General features: G+C 54.5%; 1 protein-coding gene across 6 annotated transcripts in view; it reads right to left on the bottom strand.

The window, feature by feature from the left end:
* Positions 1-18278, bottom strand: part of IFT140 (intraflagellar transport 140) — a 57329-nt gene that overhangs the window by 37360 nt on the left and 1691 nt on the right. For 2 of the 6 annotated variants that reach the window (XM_069570468.1, XM_069570464.1), the window contains exons 3-13: positions 17660-17778; positions 14048-14225; positions 12096-12317; positions 7283-7404; positions 7039-7181; positions 5352-5527; positions 4482-4573; positions 3832-3938; positions 2839-2984; positions 632-835; positions 424-496 (exon numbers count right to left, since the gene is read on the bottom strand). In XM_069570468.1, the coding sequence (XP_069426569.1) occupies positions 424-496; positions 632-835; positions 2839-2984; positions 3832-3938; positions 4482-4573; positions 5352-5527; positions 7039-7181; positions 7283-7404; positions 12096-12317; positions 14048-14194 (1432 nt within the window). In that variant the 5' untranslated portion in view covers positions 14195-14225; positions 17660-17778. Of the gene's footprint in view, positions 1-423; positions 497-631; positions 836-2838; positions 2985-3831; positions 3939-4481; positions 4574-5351; positions 5528-7038; positions 7182-7282; positions 7405-12095; positions 12318-14047; positions 14229-17659; positions 17779-18278 lie in introns of all 6 variants that reach the window. The other 4 variants (XM_069570469.1, XM_069570465.1, XM_069570466.1 and 1 more) reach the window with 3 other exon arrangements.

Below are 18278 nucleotides of genomic sequence, written 5' to 3' on the forward strand. Positions count from 1 at the left end.
GGATGTGCTCATGCATGTTCCCTACTGTTCCTTGGCCCCACACAGCCTTGTGAAAGCTGTGTTTCCTTCTTCTTGGAAAGTGAGGCTCCAAGATACAGGGACTCCCAGGGCCACGGCTGCCAGTGACGGCCTGATGGGGCACCCAGCGCCAGGCACCCACCCTCACCACTCACTGATGGCCTTGCCTCCTCCCTCCCAGCAAGTAGCTGGTGCTTCCCACAGCACAGCCTCTGCGACAGCACCACTGTCCAAGCTGCAGCTCATCATATATGGGACTTTGGAGGCCAAGAGCTCCAGCCCGGGCACGAGAACAGGTGTGGGGTCTCCCGGTGGCCCAGGACCTGCCCTCTGCCAGCCCCTCAGAAACTAGCACCCCCACCTGCATCAGACGCAAGACCCTCTAAGGGCTGAAAAGACTCCCACCTGCACTGCGTAACGTGGCTCCGGACGGCTCAAAGATCACCACCTGTTTTCCATTCCAGACGGCAACAGCATCCTACGAAGAGTCACGGAAGTGAAAAAGCAACCAGTCATCTGGGCCTCACTGTCCCCAGTGACTCTAACAACTGGCCAGGGCTTCTGTCTACATCAATGACCCTGCCCCCCGCCCACAGATCACCCTGGCAGTGACCTTGGTGGCAAACACTCCGGTGACGTGCATGTCTGTGCGCAGGCTGTGGGTCACCCCTGTGGACAGGAAGGACACGCTGAGGAGGCTCGGGGAGACCTGCACGGCGGCCACCTGCTGGTGGAAGTGGGATGACATGGCCTGCTCGTGGAGGATGAGCACGGAGCTGATGCTGTTCACGGCCAGGAGGCTCTTCCTGGAGCCCCACTTGGTTGTATGAAGAGACACCACCGAGGCGTGAACAGAAAGGAGATGTGCAGTCAGGGCAATGTCACAGGTATGAAGATTCACAAACAGTTTCCAAGCACTGCTTCTTCTCGTTATTTAAAGTCAAGTGAAAGTGAAAGCTGCTTAGTCATGTCCAACTCTTTGCAACCCCATGGACTATACAGTCCATGGCATTCTCTAGGCCAGAATACTGGAGTGGGTAGCCTTTCCCTTCAGCAGATATTCCCAACCCAGGAATCAAAACAGGGTCTCCTGCTTTGCAGGCAGATTCTTTACCAACTGAGCTATCAGGGATGCTCTCTTGTTTAAAAACATGACTTAAAAAATTTGTAAGTGTAAAATGTGTAATTTACAGAAAAACTTAAAAATACTGGATCTCAACACCCACAGTTGAGATCCAGCATGTAAACCTATGTGCTGGTTCTAGTTTGTGTCTGTTCTGACTGGCTGAGCATCTTCTAGAGCTTGGTTTACCGATGCAAACTTAGGGGCATCTGTGTTTTATAAACAGAAAGCGAGTTTACACCCTATCAGTGAACTACCTGGCTTCCCAGGTAGCTCAGTGGTAAAGAATCTGCCTGCCAAAGCAGGAGATGCAGGAGACACAGGTTCAATCCCTGGGTTAGGAAGATCCTCTGGAGTAGGAAATGGCAAGCCACTCCAGTATCATTGCCTGGAGAACCCCCATGGACAGAGGAGCCTGGTGGGCTATAGTCCATGGGTTGCAAAGAGTCAGATACGACTGAGTGACTAACTCTGGAGGATCTAAAAGAAATTCCTAGAACTGCTCTAAAGTGAAAGTGAAGTCGCTCAGTCATGTCCGACTCTTTGTGACCCCATGGACTGTAGCCTACCAGGCTCCTCCGTCCATGGGATTTTCCCGCCAAGAATACTGGGGTGGGTTGCCATTTCCTTCTCCAAAATTGCTCTAAGATATCCCTAAACTATTTACCATGTAAGTTTCATTTCCTGATTAGATTATTTAAACTTCATCTTAAAAAGTTCAGGGAGTTCCCCGGGGGTCCAGTGGGTAGGACACTGCCCTCCCCTAGTCGGGGAGCTAAGGTGCCGTGTGCTGCACGCCTGTATCACACAGAGCAGAGCTGAGAGGCTAGGCCCAGGACGGCAGGTGAGGAGCCCCGAGAACACAACAGGCGTAACTGGTGAGAACTGTGAGAACACAACTGCCCATTTCTCTCAGAATCGGGCACAGAGTTAAATGGAGAAAAGAGGACTGAAGAAAATCTACAGAGTTTAGAGAGAAGAGCAGAGTCTGTGGCAGATGAGCCTGGCGGGCAGGTTTGGCCAAAAGGCCCAGGGAGGGGCGGCCGCCAGCGTCTGTCACCGCTTAGCTCCCCACACAGGCCAGCTCCAGGTGGGTGTGGGGGGAGGCTCTGCCTTGGGGGTGGAGCCTGACCACACGGACCAGGCCTTTGCCCCAGCTTGCTCCTCGCGGGGAGGCAGTCCCAGACCAGAGGTTCCGGTGCCCAAAGCCCCTGTCCCCACGGGCAGGCTCTGGAGTGGCAAGTTCCCAACACAAGCAGCTCTATCTAAAACAGAGCATAGGCGAGAGAGCAGTGCCCGGAGAGCGGTGGAGGTCTGGAGCATCAGGAGGCGGCTGGGGCAGGTGGTCCCCACGGCCCAGCGGTGAGGACTCGGCCCTCTCACTGCCAGGGCCGGGCTTCAACCCCTGGTTGGGGAGATCTCACAAGCCGAGGGGCACGGCCAAAAAAACATAAGTGAAAAAACAAAACAGATGATGGTAGAGATAAAAGAATAGGTAAATAGGTAAAATAGATAAATATAGACTACCACGGACCCACAACCGCTTATATGACTTCTGACCCAACAGGCCTTTATAAATATTTCATTGTTGCTATTTTTTAATCTTAAATTGAACAATTGACAAAAATAGGTTCAGAGCAAATTACTGCCTCCACTTGTGCAAAAAGCAAGGGCCCCCAGCACCCCATCGGGTGTACCTTTATCTGTGTGATGTTTCCTTCCAGCTCAGTGGGAGTCTGAAGGGTCCACTTGTCTTTGCCCTCCGCCCCGCGGCTGTTCGGGAGGCCTGGCGCTTTTCTCCACATGGCCACTCGCCCCTTGTCGGTACCAGCTGCCAGGAGACCTACAGGTAAAAAGAGAGCTCACCTCAGCTGAGGCGGAAAAGGGTAAAACAGCAGCAGGCGCCCTCCTCTGACCACCCTCTCAGACGCATCAGCCCGCCCAGTAACTCTACAGCCACTTACCCAGCTGATCCCCTTTGTAGGAGCTCACTGCGTGGCGACAGTATGTGTACGCGTGTGTGTGTGTGTGTGTAGGAGCTCACTGCGTGGCGACAGTATGTGTACGCATGCGTGAGGCGTGTGTGTGTGTGTGAGACGTGTGAGGTGTGTGTGTGTGTGTGTGTAGGAGCTCACTGCGTGGCGACAGTATGTGTACGCACGCGTGCGCGCGCACGTGTGTGTGTGTGTGTAGGAGCTCACTGCGTGGCGACAGTATGTGTACGCATGCGTGAGGCGTGTGTGTGTGTAGGAGCTCACTGCGTGGCGACAGTCTGTGTACGCATGCGTGAGGCGTGTGTGTGTGTATGTGTGTGTGTGTGTGTGTGCGTGTGAGACGTGTGAGGCGTCTGTGTGTGGAGCCACACAGGACTTGGCACTAGGTGGGCACAGAGGTGCTGCTCCCATGCATCTCCTATTCCACTGTGTGTGCGCGCGTGGGTACACACGTGTGTGTACACACACACATCCACGCACATATATATTAATACACACACATAATGTTCCTCACGCTGACTCTCCACCGAGGGTTCAGGAGGAACAGACAGCCATTCCTGCGGCCGATGGTCACATCCCTGACCACCTCCTGGGCCACCATACGGGACAAACACAGCGCCCGCCCCTCTCTTGCTCTGAGCTGACCATCCTCAAGTGCCTGGTTCCGAGAACAGCCCCTGACGCCAGAAGTCTCACCTTTAGCTTTACAGTAAGAAACGCAATTTATATTCTCTCCTTTTTCAAAACCAAACTTCTCCTCTGGACTCAGGACGTAGTTCTCCCCTCGTTCTAAATCCCAGAATCTACAAGGCAAGCAGGAAAGCCCATGAGGGGCCTGCGTTAGTGTGTTTCCCTCAGCTCTGAAGGTCTTGTTCAACTTGCAGATTAAACTTGAAAATCAGGAAAAAGACACAGCCCTTTGGACTCTGCAGAAAAAAAGTTTCTCATCATTGCGTTGTCCACTAGGCCTTGCTCATGACCAGCGGGAGACGCTGCCAATGCAGAGGCGCCCTGTGGGACACCAGGTCAGGAGAGCACGGGAGCGCCGAGCACCCGAGCCCGGGAGATCCCTACGTCACGTGGACTCGAAGCAATGGACCAAGAGGCCGCGACATGGGTTTCCACGTACACAGGGGGCAGGGGACGGCAGGACTCCACGGGGCGGGCGTTGGGGCCTGACTGTCCTGCTCGTCCACCTCGGGGCTGGTTACAGACACGTCCAGCTGGTGACAACTGGCCATCATTTGTGGGCTGGTCTCTGTGTACATCAGGCTCCAGTATGGAGCCGACTCATGAGAGCGCTGGGAACAGACTTCTCCCTCCAACCCTGCAGGGTCGGCTCTCACCTGAGCGCCGTCTCCCCGATGGCGGTCACGAGCAGGCTGCCATCGATCAGCGCGATGTCTGCCCGGTGGCCCGTCTTCCCGCTCAGCTTCACCTGCACAACAACGGCCACCTGAGAGGAGGGTGTCGCCCGTGTGGAGGCTGTGTCGCTGGTGAGGGGCTGGACTCTGTTGGCAGCGACTCTGCGGAGAGTGCCCACGCAAAGGAAGCGTGGGCAGCCCCAGCTTTTCAGGCCAGGGCAGTTAATGGAGCCCCTCACGGGGGAGGCGCCCTCACACCCACGTGAGGAGCCAGCGAGGGGCCGAGGGAGGATTTGAACCCAGGTCCACGGACTCAGTGACCACATTTCAGCTGCTGCGTAGACAGAGGTGCACGAGGGCCCTGAACACACTGACTTTCCATCTACCAGACCACCTCCAGAGAGGTTCGGGGTCCCTGAGAACCTGGAATCTGCAGGTGGAACTGAGAAACCGCAGGAGGGCAGCAAGCAGTCCTCAGGGAGTGGTGCGTGCTGCCTGACCACAACCCAGGCTCCGGGCATTCTCCTGCGAGCGAGCCCCCAGGTCAGGGGTGAGGTGCCCACAGGGATGGTGGGGCGTCCAGAGTTGTGACCGTAACACTTGTGGACCAGCTGTGGTGGGAACACTGGTGACAACCCCCAAGGTCTGCACGTGGCCAGGCGTCCCCACCACACGACCCTGCCTCCCGAGGCTTGGGCAGCCCCTTCTCCTGACGTCTCCCCAACCTGTGACTGCAATGGTCCAGGACAAATAAGGCACCAGAGCTCTGGTGATCCTGCAACATGGACTCCTCAACCAAGATGAAGTGAGGGTGAGGCAGGCCAGAGGACGGCCCGGGGTGGCCCCACGCACCTTCATCACCTCCTCGGCCGTGCCCTCGGGCGTCACCGCGAACAGGCAGAGCAGCAGGCTGTCCGTCACCGCCACCAGCGCCCCCCTCTGCTCCAGGTAGAACAGTGTCTGGATGGAGCTGTCTGTGGACGCCACCTGGGCCGTCCTGCCTTTCTCATCCACGTGGTGCACGGTCCCTGTGAAAGAGCCTTGGGTCCACGAAAGCTGGACGCTCCCGTGGACATTCTACCTGCTTAGGGGCACTTTCAACATAAGCATCTTCATCACAATCATTTACAAATAGGCCATTTTAAAAACCACTGGCAGACTTGCCCGTAGGTCCAGTGGCTAAGTCTCCATTCTCCCAAAGCAGGGGCCCTGGGTTCAATAGCTGGTCAGGGAACTAGATCCCACACGCTACAACTAAAGACCCAAGGCAATAAAATAAAATAATTAAAAAACAAAACACTGGCCCGTAACCGCTACACCTGCCGACTCGTGCGTTAGTCCAGCCTGGACCCCTGCCCCTGCTGTCCCCTCCACCACCATCCAGCGCTTAGTGACTGCCCTCCTGGTGCGCAGCCTCCATGCTCCGGTCATGTCTGTTCACCAGAGCCTGAACCACGACCTTCCCTGGGGCCTCGACCCAGGCCCTCCGCCCCAGGTCCCGGGTATCACAGCCTGCCCCATCTTCCCCTCCCCAGACCCCTCCCAGTCTGGATCCCTCGCCTTGGCCCCTAGCTGCCTCCCGGTTGTGATTTTGGGCGAGCTCTCGGGTGGGTTCATTCTGCTGCTCTAGGAGCCCCTCACCCTCAGGCCCCGCCCCCATCTCACTCCCAGAAACGAGCACCTGCTCCACAGACACGTGCGGCGGGCTGGGTGTGCACATTCACGTGAGCTCTGCCCACGGGGCACAGGAGGTGGGGACTACTGTGTCCCCAGGGCCGTGCCTGGGAGCTGAGGCATAGGGATGGTGGTGCCCGGCAACACAGAGCCTGGCCCGTAGCGCCCAGCACCAGCGTTGCCCTCCGCCCTCAGGGCAGTGCCCTAGTCCCTCCAGGTGCCCTCCTGCGGCTCCGCCCCTCACCCTGACATGCCAGTGTCTCTAAGATGACCAGTACCCGGCCCCTAACCGCGGTCACCCGTCACCGTCAAGCTGCCTGGCCACGCGCGTCCCAGACCCCATCACCCCATGCAGCCCCACCTCCTGGGCCCCTTTCCTGCAGCGGATGCGACCCATGAATGTCCCGAGAGGACGAGACCCTCACGCTGCGTCTGCCACTGCCACCTGCCTCCCGGCGCACCGAGGAGGAGCCGTGTTGCAGCCGACACAGTGGCCCAGCCCCCAGGGCTGCCACCAGGGGCCGCGGCTGGCAGAGCCCATCCAGCAGCCCCGGTCACGGGCCCAGAGCCAAATCTGGACGTGGGCATGGAGACCACGTGGGAGCCCCGGCAGCGACTCGTCTGGGCCTGCGCACCAGACAGCTTCTTCCTGAAAAACCTTCCAACACAAATAAAAGCTGTTTGTCTCCATCAGGGCCAAGGAAAGCCACCCTTTGGGCCCAGGATAACCCCGGCATGGGTGGCGCGAGGTGTCCGTCCGGGAGGGGTGCATGGCCTGCAGCTTTACAGACACTCCGTCTGCTCGTTGGTGACCGCCAGACACCCTGAGATGCTGCGGTGTCCCCGACCCCAGCGTGCATCTCACCGTCTGTCAGGCTGACGAAGAACGAGAGGCCCTCCTGAGACCCCATCTTCAGGATGCTCCCGAAGCCGCTCTTCTTCCAGTTAAACATGTCCAGGGCCTTCTCGTCCCCGCTCACTGCCGCTCTGGCCAGCTGAACCAGGTCCCTGAAAGCAGATGGGAAGGGGAGCTCCTGGTGGCCCCTGGGGTGCAGGCGGGGTGACCACAGATGGGAACCCCACCGCCCCACCTCCCATGCAGTACTCACTCGCCGGGCGGGGGCAGCAGGAAGATGCAGTGGGTGAGGGGCTGCCCGTACTCGTGGCGCAGCAGTGGCATCCCCTGTACGCGGCCCCGCTGGTCCAGCCTCCACAGGAGCAGGACGCCGAGCTGCAAACCCAAGGTCACATCCTCAGCGTGCGGAGGTGACACCGCGCCCCGGAGCGTGGGCTCACTCCCTTTCCAATTTCAAAACTACAGCAGGCACTGTGAAAAATCCAGCAATCCACGGGCTCCACGAGGAGCCAGAAGCTTCTTTGTGCCCTCTCCCGCCTTCAGTCCCTGGAGATCACAAGCGTCAAGTGTTCAGTTTCAAAAAACAAACCTCTGCTTTGAGGACAGACTCGGATTCAAGGGAAGGTAGCAAAGGCCACCAGCCATGCCCCGGCTGCTCTCGTCACCGGGAACATGCCACTAACTCCAGCTGGGGCTTCACGCCGTCTCCCCAACACCTCCGGGACCACGTCCTCACACACGTAGTGGCCGTACCTCCTCGGGCTCCTGCTTCAGAGGCCTGCCCGGTGTGAGGAGGACTGGCCCAGGGTTCCAGAATGTGACCCCCGGTGGGATGTGTCTGATGTTTTTCTTCTTGTTGACAAGGTGGCAGGTTTGAGAGGAACACTAGAGGGAAGGTGCTGCTGCTGGCGTCTCGGATCCGGGTCGTGCCCTTGACGTGACCTCCCTCACTGGGCGCCCCTCCTGCTGCAGTCCCGTCCGGCTTTGAAGGAACTCTCCGGGTGCGGCCCACACGTAGGAGGGGCGCGACGCCTCCCCTCTGGGTCATCTGGAGATGTGTCCCGTCTCTCCAGCATTTACTGGCTTAAGTCATAGATTTTCATCATCTGGACCCATGGATGTCTAGTTTCCGCTCATGGTTATAGCTCAGTATCGCTTTGTGTAGACACTCCGGCTCCGGCTGTTGGGCGCTCTTCTCTCGGCCTCCACTGTCCCTTTCACACGGCCGTCGCTATGGGTGTACGAGGCCCTCCTCGCGTCCTGGCTGACAGATCCTCTGGGCTCATGGTCCTGCCCCAGTCTAGGACCAGCTGCTTCTCCAAGGAGCCCTAGTTCCTTTTATTGGAAGAAACCAACCAAGATCTGGATGACAGGTGTACTGTACCTTCAACATCAATGTCTCAGATTAAGGTTCAGACAAGTGCTAGGAAAGTTCAAGGTGGGAGAGACTATTTGGCCTGGGAGCAATAGTCCACGACGGTGTCTGGCTTGGATGAGCCTGGCTGTGGGAAATGGTACCGTTTCCATCACAGTGGGGCAGCTGCGCTTTGCACCCCAAGCTGTCCTGAAGGCGCGTTTCCCGCTCCAGGTCAGTGGGCATTTTAGCAGTGACGTCACCTCTCTCTTCATTCAAGTCGCTTTCATTCCAATATCCCCAAAACTGGATAACATCACTTAATTGTACGTGAAAAGAAGATTTTCAAATAAGTGGGCCTTACAAAGCAACCTATACCGTGGATCTCTAAGAAAAGCATGTTAAGAGTGGACACGGTATGTAACCTGACTGTACGTATAATCTAAGTCGTGTATTATTAGGCTGATCCTTCTACCTCTGGCTGTGCTGGGTCTCAGCTGCTGAGCGCAGACTGTCTCTAGTTGCGGCGAGGGGGGCTGCTCTCTAGTTGCAGTGGCGGGGCTTCTCCTTGCGGTCGCTTCTCTTACTGCAGAGCACAGGCTCTAGGGCCCGGGGGCTTCAGGAGCTACGGCCCCCGGGTTCGAGAGCACAGGCTCAGTGGTCGTGGCACACGGGCTTCGCCGCCCCACACGTGCAACATCTTCCCAGGCTAGGGATCGAACCCATGTCCCCTGCATCGCAAGGCGGATTCTTCGCCGTTGGACCACCAGGGAAGGCCAAACAGAGTCTTCTTGACTTTGCCAGCTTTATAAAGACAAGAATAAAAGCACTCTTGGTTCTTTGTGTTTAGAAATTACTTTTAAAATGCCCTGTGAGTGCAGCCGGGCAGCACTTTTTTCTTTTCTGGTGGCACTGCATGGGTCGTGGGGTCCTAGTTTCCGACTAGGGATGGAACCCACGACCTGGCAGGGAGAGTGCTGACCACTGGACCGCTGGGGAATTCCTGCCCAGCACTTAGTTTTTCACACAGTAGCGACTGTTTTACCGGCACACGCGAGCATCTAGCGGACGACCCCTTGGGCTCCTGAGCGGCCATGCACACTCTGCACGTCCAGGCCCCAACAGCCGCTCTGGGGACGCGTCTGGAGCCCGGGCCCTGGAGTGGTGGGTTTGGCTCAGAGGCCTGCGGACCCCTATTTGGACACGAGGACAGATACACCACGGCAGGTGTGGGGGAGGTCACGGGAGGTCCTCTCGTGTCTCCAGGAACCAGGCAGACACAACTGCCAAGCGGAAGACAGCACAGCAGATGCCCCTGGGCCCCCACCACTCCTGGGGGCCACTCTCTGGGTGCAGAGCAGCTGCCGTTCACCCCCGTAGCTGCACTCAGACCTCCTTCTCGGCTCCCACCCCTGGAGACGTGGGGCACTCCGAGGCTCACAGACTGTGCTTCCTTGCTGCATCTGGTGAGTCTCAGGGTGACCAAACCAGGCCGCTGGTGGAAGAGTGGAGAAGACCCTCAGCCAAGCCTGGGGAGCTGGTGTCTCAGGGGTCACTGGTCTCAGCATGTCTGTTCATTTGTTAGTACGTCTCTTCCTGTTGGAGTCCAGTATTAAACTGGGACACAATTGCAGATTTTCTGAGAGAAGGACCAGGTGTTTTTGTCCTGAAATCCTCTGACGCCAGAACTCGGTCAGCAGTGACCTGGGCTCCGGGTCGTGCTTAAGTGATCCGCTACATCAGTTGTTTCTCCTTTCTTCAAGATGCGAATGGTGATGTTCAAGGATCATGACTCCTTTTATCCCCATGGGGGAAGGGGTAGGAGCCCACAGGAGAAGGAGCCTGGGGTGGTGCAACGGCACCAGGTGTGAATTGAACAGAAAAACAAGAAACGTCTGGAAAAAAAGAACAAGTAGAACAAGGAAGAAGTGGTGTGAGTAGAAATTAAGTATAAATGGCTTTCTAGGTAACGTTCACCCTCAGGAGGAAGAGAAACACACGCAAAGGAACACAACTGAGGCAGCACTTCTCCCACAAGATCCTGAGCTTGGTCACGACACACGCGTGGGTTGGTGTGAGCCAGTCAAGCCCCACGGAGGGAGCTCTGGGCACACCGATCAAACCACAAGGGTACGCCCTGGGTCCCACCGCCCTCCAGGACTTTTTCTAAAAGTTCGCACGTGCGAAAGGACAAGAGCATGAGGCCAGCTGTCATGTCACCGTCCAGCGAAGAACTGAAGACTGCTATTCCACAGGGGCTGCGAAGGCAAACGATAACAGGTTCGTGGCAAAAAGGGCAGGTCTAAAGAGCGTGAGGAGGCTTGCTGTGCGCTGCCGTGGAGAGTGGAAGGCACGGCTTCCGCTGGAAAGCCTGAGACGCAACAGTGTGTGCCGGGTGCTGCCGCTCACGTGACAAGGATCCAGGAAAGCAGGGAGGGGACGGTGTCCCCTGTGTGAAGACACTCACAGTGCTCAGGAGACAGCCACACAGATCTGAACCAAGGGCCTTGCTACACAGTGACGAGCTGGACCCCTCAAAACGGCGATGTCAGGAAAGACCAAACAAAAGAGAGAGAGACGAAAGAAGAGAGCAGGGACCAGTTACGGCGGAAGGAGACAAAAGAGGAATGATGGCAGAGGCAGAGCACGCTGGGCGGCCCCGGCTGAGGACGGGCTACCAGGACGGCAGGGAGAGCCGCCACACCGGCCGCGGTGGGGAGCGTGCGGGCCTCGCCCTCCTGTGCGGCAGCAACGTGGTCACGTGTCGAGGAGACGGAAGCCAGCGCATCGAGGGGTGAAGTGTGATGGCTGCGACAAACTCCCCAACACGCGGGGGTGTACAGACGCCCAGAGAGCCGATGTGTCAAAATGTTAACAGCTACTGAACTCACAGCGAGGGCACAAGGGTACTCCTTGTGCTCCTTCCTCTAACGTTGGTGATTTTTCAAAACTGGAAGCTGGGGAGAGAACGCACTGCGTGCTCCTGTGTGTTCCCGTAGGAACCCGGAGAGACATGAAGGAGCCGCAGGTGCCGGGGGCAGGGTGGGGGTGGTGAGGAGTGTTTGCAGTGTGTGCCTTTTAGCATCTTTTAAGCTCTGAAACATGCAAACGTATTACCTTGAAAATGCGAAAGAAACAAACACACCGTACACTTTCTACTGTCCCTTTTGGGGCAAACAGGTCTAGAGCAGGCCTCTCAGCCCGGGCCCTACAGACGTCTCTGGCTGGTGATTCTCTGCGGTGGGGTCTGTCCTGAGCGCTGGCAGATGCTGAGCAGTGACTCTGGCCTCCACCCACCAGATGCCAGCGGAAAGCACCCCCTCCCTTATGACTACGAACGATCTCTCCACGTCCACCTGCTTAGGAGGCCCCAGGCCAGACGATGGGGACCAGGGACTCTTGGGCAATGAAGCAGTGTGCTCAGAGGGCACACCGGGGTTTGGGGTACCTGAGGCACCACCCCATCTGTGTGACTGTAGTTATCCAGAGATGTTCATTTACAAAATTGCACACTTCTGCCACAGGGTGAGAAGGCAGAATGAAACTTTCAAATCTTGCTCCCAACATAAAACACAGCTTGTGACAGCTGACAAGCTCAGCGGAGCCCGGCAACCATGCATCACGAATAGCCTGGTCCCTGAGGGCCTCCCGTGTCCCTGAGAGCACAGACGGCGAGGCTGCGACCCCGAGGGGCCGCCGCGCAGCTGCTCACCCTGTCTCCCGACACCAGGCAGTTCCCGTTGGGGCTCCAGGCGAGGATGGCGACGTCGGCAGTGTGCGTGGCAGGGACTGCGTGCTGCTCCTTGTCCTGCTTGTTAAACATGACCACTTCCCCAGACTCCCAGCCAATAGCCAGGATCAGCCGCGTCGGGTGCCAGCTCAGGGAGGTGACCCGGAACGACCTCTCGACATGGGTGTCTGGCACGCACTCGCCCTGCGACACACAAAGTAAAGCCCTTATTACGGGGAACGGTGACGACCAAGTATTTCTGCCTCATCAGTGGAATGATATCAGGTAGAGGACATAACAAGCTGCTTATTAAAGAAACAGTCTATTTAATTGTCATAGAAACACCCATCTTGCCTCAGCTGAACTATGACAGCACAAGGCAAACATTTAACAGACCCCACAAACCAGCTTATCAATAAAACTTTATTTACAAAAGCAAGTGCTGGGCCAGTGGGTGAAGCATGCTGACTCAAGGTTCTCAAAGTGTGGCTAGGTGACCCTAAGAACCTTTTTGAGGTCTGCAAAGCCAAAGTCATTTTCAGAATGATACTAGGATGTGGTTTGCTTTGTTAACTCTCATTCTCTCACAAGTGAACAGTGGAGTTTTCCGGAAGCTTTGTGGTATATGACGATGTCATTGCCATAAGAGTTAATAAGACATGTGCTCTTATATTCTCATGTTTTCTAGAATTTTCAAAGGCAGCAGGTTAAAAGTATAAATGTGTGTGTTTTCAGAGATTAACTCTGTTCTCAGCACTTCTACTGGGCTCTTCCTACCAATCTCCAGTTATACCTGCTACATCTGTGACCTTCTTATCATAGAATAGATCATAATTTTGAAATCCTATAGTTTTCCTTCTACCAATTAGAAACACACGAAGCACGCTTGCTTGTTTTGTAATAGTGTGCTTTAAATTTTCTAAATTTTCAAGTTTTATCTAGGGAATTCCTTGGCGGTCCAGTGGAACTGGCAGGCTGGACCGCAGGCCTGAGTTGTCCCCCAAGAGATGGTAACGTAGCCTCAGGAGGAGGAGGAGATGGAGGGAGAGGAGGCCAGTCGGGCACGGGGGAGGCTGGACGCAGGGAGCTGAGTGAGGAAGCCCCTTGGGTGTGCTCTCCGGAGGACATCACAGGAGGGTGCTACGTGAGGGGAGGGGATGGGAGGGTGCCGACCCAAAGCACGAGAGGCAGATTTCGGGGGAGGGTGGGGCAGGGGGTGGGAAAGGAAATCCATTTTCCTTGGTGAAGCAGGATTTTCTAGAAAGTTCCTGTTATGGAGCTGTGTGGCCCCTAAAGATAAGCTGATTCCTAAACCCCTGGTTCTTGTGACATGACCTCCTATGAAACCAGGGTCTTTGCAGATGACCAAGCTCAGACGAGGTCATCAGAGTGGGCCCTAGTCCAGTATGACTGGTATCCTTACACGAGGAGGAAAGAGACCCCACCACAGCTGGGAGGGCACTGAAGACTGCGGGCTGCACCGAAGCCAATGTGAAGCAGGGCACACACCCCCTATTCGAGCCTTCAGAGGGCAGGGCCCTGCCAGGCCCGTGCTGGGGGTTTCTGGCCCCACAACTATGACAGGATAAACTTCTGTTATTTTAAGGCACCCAATCCATGGTAATTTGTTACGGCCGCTCCAGGAAACGAATAGTTTCAAAGGCTGGTGTGACCCCACAAGGCTGGCGAGGTGGGGACAGACAGCCCTGGTGGTGACCGTGAACTGACGGTGGATTCTCAAGCATCCCTAACTGTGTACGCAAAACTAAATAATAAGGGTAAAAGAATTACTTATATAACATGGCTTTTACAGTGTTGAGAATTTGCACCTCGTGAGAAACACACACACACACACACACACACACACACGAGAACAAAAGAACAAGACAAGAGCCAGATGCCACTACAGTCAGATTGCTGCTTTCCACACTCACTTGCTCCAGATACATGTCCACGCTGCCTCCTGAGGTTGTGCTGACAGAAGCGACCGCCAAGAACGGGTGGATGGGATGCCAGCCAATGTGGGAGGGAGACCCGACTGTGTCTGGGGCTTCTATGCGGTGGTCAAAGTAGAGGGCCATGACAGAAAGCAGGCCTGCTTACCACCGAAACCTGCTGGGGGAAAAACAAATCCTGTTGGTTTTGAACAAAACTCCTACATATGGAATTAGAAAAGAGAGGTAACACAAACCCACAATCATAAGACATCAGGCAAGTTACCAACAGCCTTATCAACACCCCTGTCAACACCCCTTCGGACCGATGCACGCAATTTATGTGGAAGAGATCTCTAATGCGGGAAACACACAATTAGAAGCAAGGGATCAGGCCTAGGGTGAGATGGAAAAGAATCACACACGTTGCCATCAAAACGGTAAAGAAACGAAGCCTCCAGACTAGACCACACGTGCCATCCTTGATCACTTTTATTCTAATCATAACAAGGACAATTTATATTTTTACAGTTCTCCTTTAGGCAATATTTTCAAATAACAAACCAAAAAAAAGCAAACTGTTGCACAAAAGAGAAATGTGCAGAAAAACCTAACCCCCAGTTTCTGACAGAAAACCAAGGTGGTCCCTGCTGTCCTCTTGAGGTGGCAGGAACCAAAGGATTCATCTATCAGGAAGTGGAGGAAGCAAGGCCACAGGGCAACTGGGGAAAAGATAAGCTTGATCAGTTACCTAACATCTCTTTCTCTTCCTTCCTTAAGAGATGTGCATGTTGTCCCTGTGTGGCCGGGGCAGGAGGGTGAAGGGAATGACTGTCTGACTGCCACCCATTTGCTCACATCCTAGGGTCAGTCTGGGGACAGGAACTAGCCCAAAAACATTTCTTTGAGGTGGTTGCTATCATTTGAAATTATTCAACTTCATCCCTATCAGGATGGCTGTTATCAAAAAAAGAGAAAGTAAAAAGTGTTGATGAGGCAACTGGAAGCCTTGTGCACTGCTGGTGGGAGTGTAAAATGGTGCAGATGCTGTGGAAAGCAGTCTGGTGGGACCCTCAGGCTCACACACAGGATCATCACATTATCCAGCAATTCAGTTCTGGACACATACCCACAAGAATCGAAAGCAGGGATATAAACAGATCCTCGAACACAATATTTGTAGCAGTGTTATTCATAGAGAAAAGGTGGAAACAACCCAAATGCCTATCAACAAATGAATGGATAAACAAAATGTGGTATATCCATACAATGGAGTATTATTCAGCCTTACAATGGGATGGAGTTCTGACATGTTACAGCATGGATGAACCTAGAAGAAGTGAAATAAATCCGACTCAAAAGAACAAATACTGCATGATTCACTTACACGAGGTACTTAAGAGTCACCACATTCAATGCCTCTGCCTTCCAATGCAGGCACTGTGGGAGCTAAGATCACACACGCTTCATGACCAAAACACCCAAGTGCAAAAACAGAAGCAATTCTGTAACAAATTCAATAAAGACTTTAAAAATGGCCCACATCAAAAAAAATCTTGAAAAAAGAAAAAAGAAAGTAGACTGGTGGTTGCCAGGGCCTGCTACAGGCGGTGATGGGCAATTAGTGTTTATTATATATAAGGTTTCAGTTTGGAAAGATTGGTGGCGATGACCGCAAAACAGTGTGAAGGTACTTAATGTTGTCATCGAACTATACACTTATAAATGGTTAAAATAGTAAATGTTACGTATATTTAACCACAACAGAAAAACTGCGAAAAAAAATAGCTATCCAGCACCTACAAAATTCCATCACTGGAGAAGGGAACAGGCTACGCCATTTGCTTTAAGCAATACAACAGCTGTATCAGAGAAAGCCATGCAGGCTCACTTTGGGTTCAGAGAGAGAGAGACCCTGTTCTTCCAGAAGCTGGAAGGCAGGAAGATAAATGAACAGTCACATTTCAAATGTTTATCTTTCTTTTATGAAAATATACCCTGACCACTAAGCTCACCACCACAAGCTGGTGGTGAGTTTAATGGGTGCCAAAGCACCCATAAGACTCCTGACAGATGGCTGGGCACTGGCCGGAGGAGCGGGGGGATAGGAGACTGGGGTCTGTGGGGGTAGGATCCGTGGCCACCTGCACACACTCCATTAGGGCACATGTGCACTGGCCCAGGGCTCTGGATCCCTGAGTAAAGGCTTCATGCAATTGTTCACACAGAGCCACAAGGAAACACACTGGGTTAAAAGCTGGGCAGCTTAACGCAGCATAGTGAGTTCTAACGTGTTGCAGCCACCAAGGGTCTAAATTCTGGGCTACAGGAAATTCTTACTCATGTTTAACAAGTTTACTCTCTGAAAATATGCCTTGGAAAAATGAGTGACATACCAATCTTCTTGTAATGACGGAAAACGAATTATAAAAGCACTTGGAAAAGTTAAACCTGATCTCCTCTTTTATTTCGAACATCACTTTGTAAGGAGCGAGTATGCTAGAAGATCTTTAAGTTACTTTCTTCCCACTGGGGCTCTCCCAGAGGCTCTCCCCCTCACACTCCTGCACTGGGTACTCAGGACGCCTCTTTCCACCAGGCTGTCCTGTGCTTCTGCCCAGTGTCCTCAGAGAACCCTGTATTCTTCATTTAGACTGTACCGTAAGTCTGCGTTTGACTGACCATCCTCTCCTCCTTACCTGATTACTTGCCCCACAGAGTGAGGGGCCACCGGAGCATAGCCAGCCCCAGAACACTGCCTCCACCAAACAGGCCCCACTACATGAATCCCTGATGAAGATACCTACTAGCAAGGAAAGACGCTTTTGATGTCTTGTTAGTTGCAGAAACTGGGATCAAGCCAGGGTGAATGAATCCGGTTTTATACAATGAATAAATGCTACTTGGGAGAAGGCAATGGCACCCCACTCCAGTACTCTTGCCTGGCAAATCCCATGGATGGAGGAGCCTGGTAGGCTGCAGTCCATGGGGTCGCTAAGAGTCGGACACGACTGAGCAACTTCCCTTTCACTTTTCACTTTCATGCACTGGAGAAGGAAATGGCAACTCACTCCAGTGTTCTTGCCTGGAGAATCCCAGGGAAGGGGGAGCCTGGTGGGCTGCCATCTATGGGATCGAACAGTCGGACATGACTGAAGCGACTTAGCAGCAGCAGCAGCAAATGCTACCTGTGTACCAAGGCTTCCCTCGCGGCTTAGTTGGTAAAGAATTTGCCTGAAATGCATGAGACTTGGGTTGGATCCCCAGATCTAGAAGATCCCCTGGAGAAGGGCATGGCAACCCACTCCAGTACTCTTGCCTGGAAAATCCCATGGACAGAGGAGACTGGCAGGCTCCAGTCCATGGGGTCACAAAGAGTTAGACACGACTGAAGCAACTGAGTACACACATACACACGTGCACTTACAAACAGAAGTTATCAAAGTAAACAAGAAGGAGAGATGACTAACAATGAAATCGCACCCATTAATGGCATCGGTTCAGAAACAAGGGCACTTGCTTTCCTAAAGGCAGGGTACCTCTTGAACATAATGCCGTTTGTCAATATATAAACTTTGGAGGAAAGAAAAAAAAAATTCCACTTGTTCTCACCGATCTGCTGCTCTCACCTCCAGCCGTGCAACCTCTTCAGCCTTCAGGTAAGCCACCTTTTGGGAAAGAACGGCTCGTGGTACTAAGGATGACTTCAGTTGCATCACTGCTTGGAGACGCTGTGGGAGGGAACCAGGACTTTGAGGCAACGGGGACGGGGTGGAGGGGCGCAGTGGAGGGCACTGGAAGCCACCCCGAAAAGCCTCACTCTGAGCCACCGTCCCCGGGGCCTCGTCAATGCAGGCTCATAGCTGCATCCCGTGGACAGGAAGAAACACCATCTCCGGCTCGGACCGTGCGGTCCCGCGGGCAGCAGGACTGACAGCCCAGAAGGTGGTTTTCTGAATCCCTTCCCGGCCCGGGCCGCTGCTAGCACCGTCGGCGCCGCCCCCTCCCCTTCAGCTCCGCTCTCCAGGCCTCGCACCGCCACGCGGCCCTCAGTCGGACCTCCCCTCGCGCTGAGTTCTAGGTCACCCGGCCCGCACCCCCAAGCCTTGGCCTGATCCGCCACCGCTCGGGCGATCGGCCCAGGCAGGGTTTCTGGGCGAAGATTATCCAGGGGGCGGAGAAGAGGGCCCGGCGCGCCTCGGTGTCGCCCTTCTCCCGGGCCCAGGCTCCG

This window comes from Ovis canadensis, chromosome 24 (assembly GCF_042477335.2).
Source record: "Ovis canadensis isolate MfBH-ARS-UI-01 breed Bighorn chromosome 24, ARS-UI_OviCan_v2, whole genome shotgun sequence".
Taxonomy (NCBI): domain Eukaryota; kingdom Metazoa; phylum Chordata; class Mammalia; order Artiodactyla; family Bovidae; genus Ovis; species Ovis canadensis.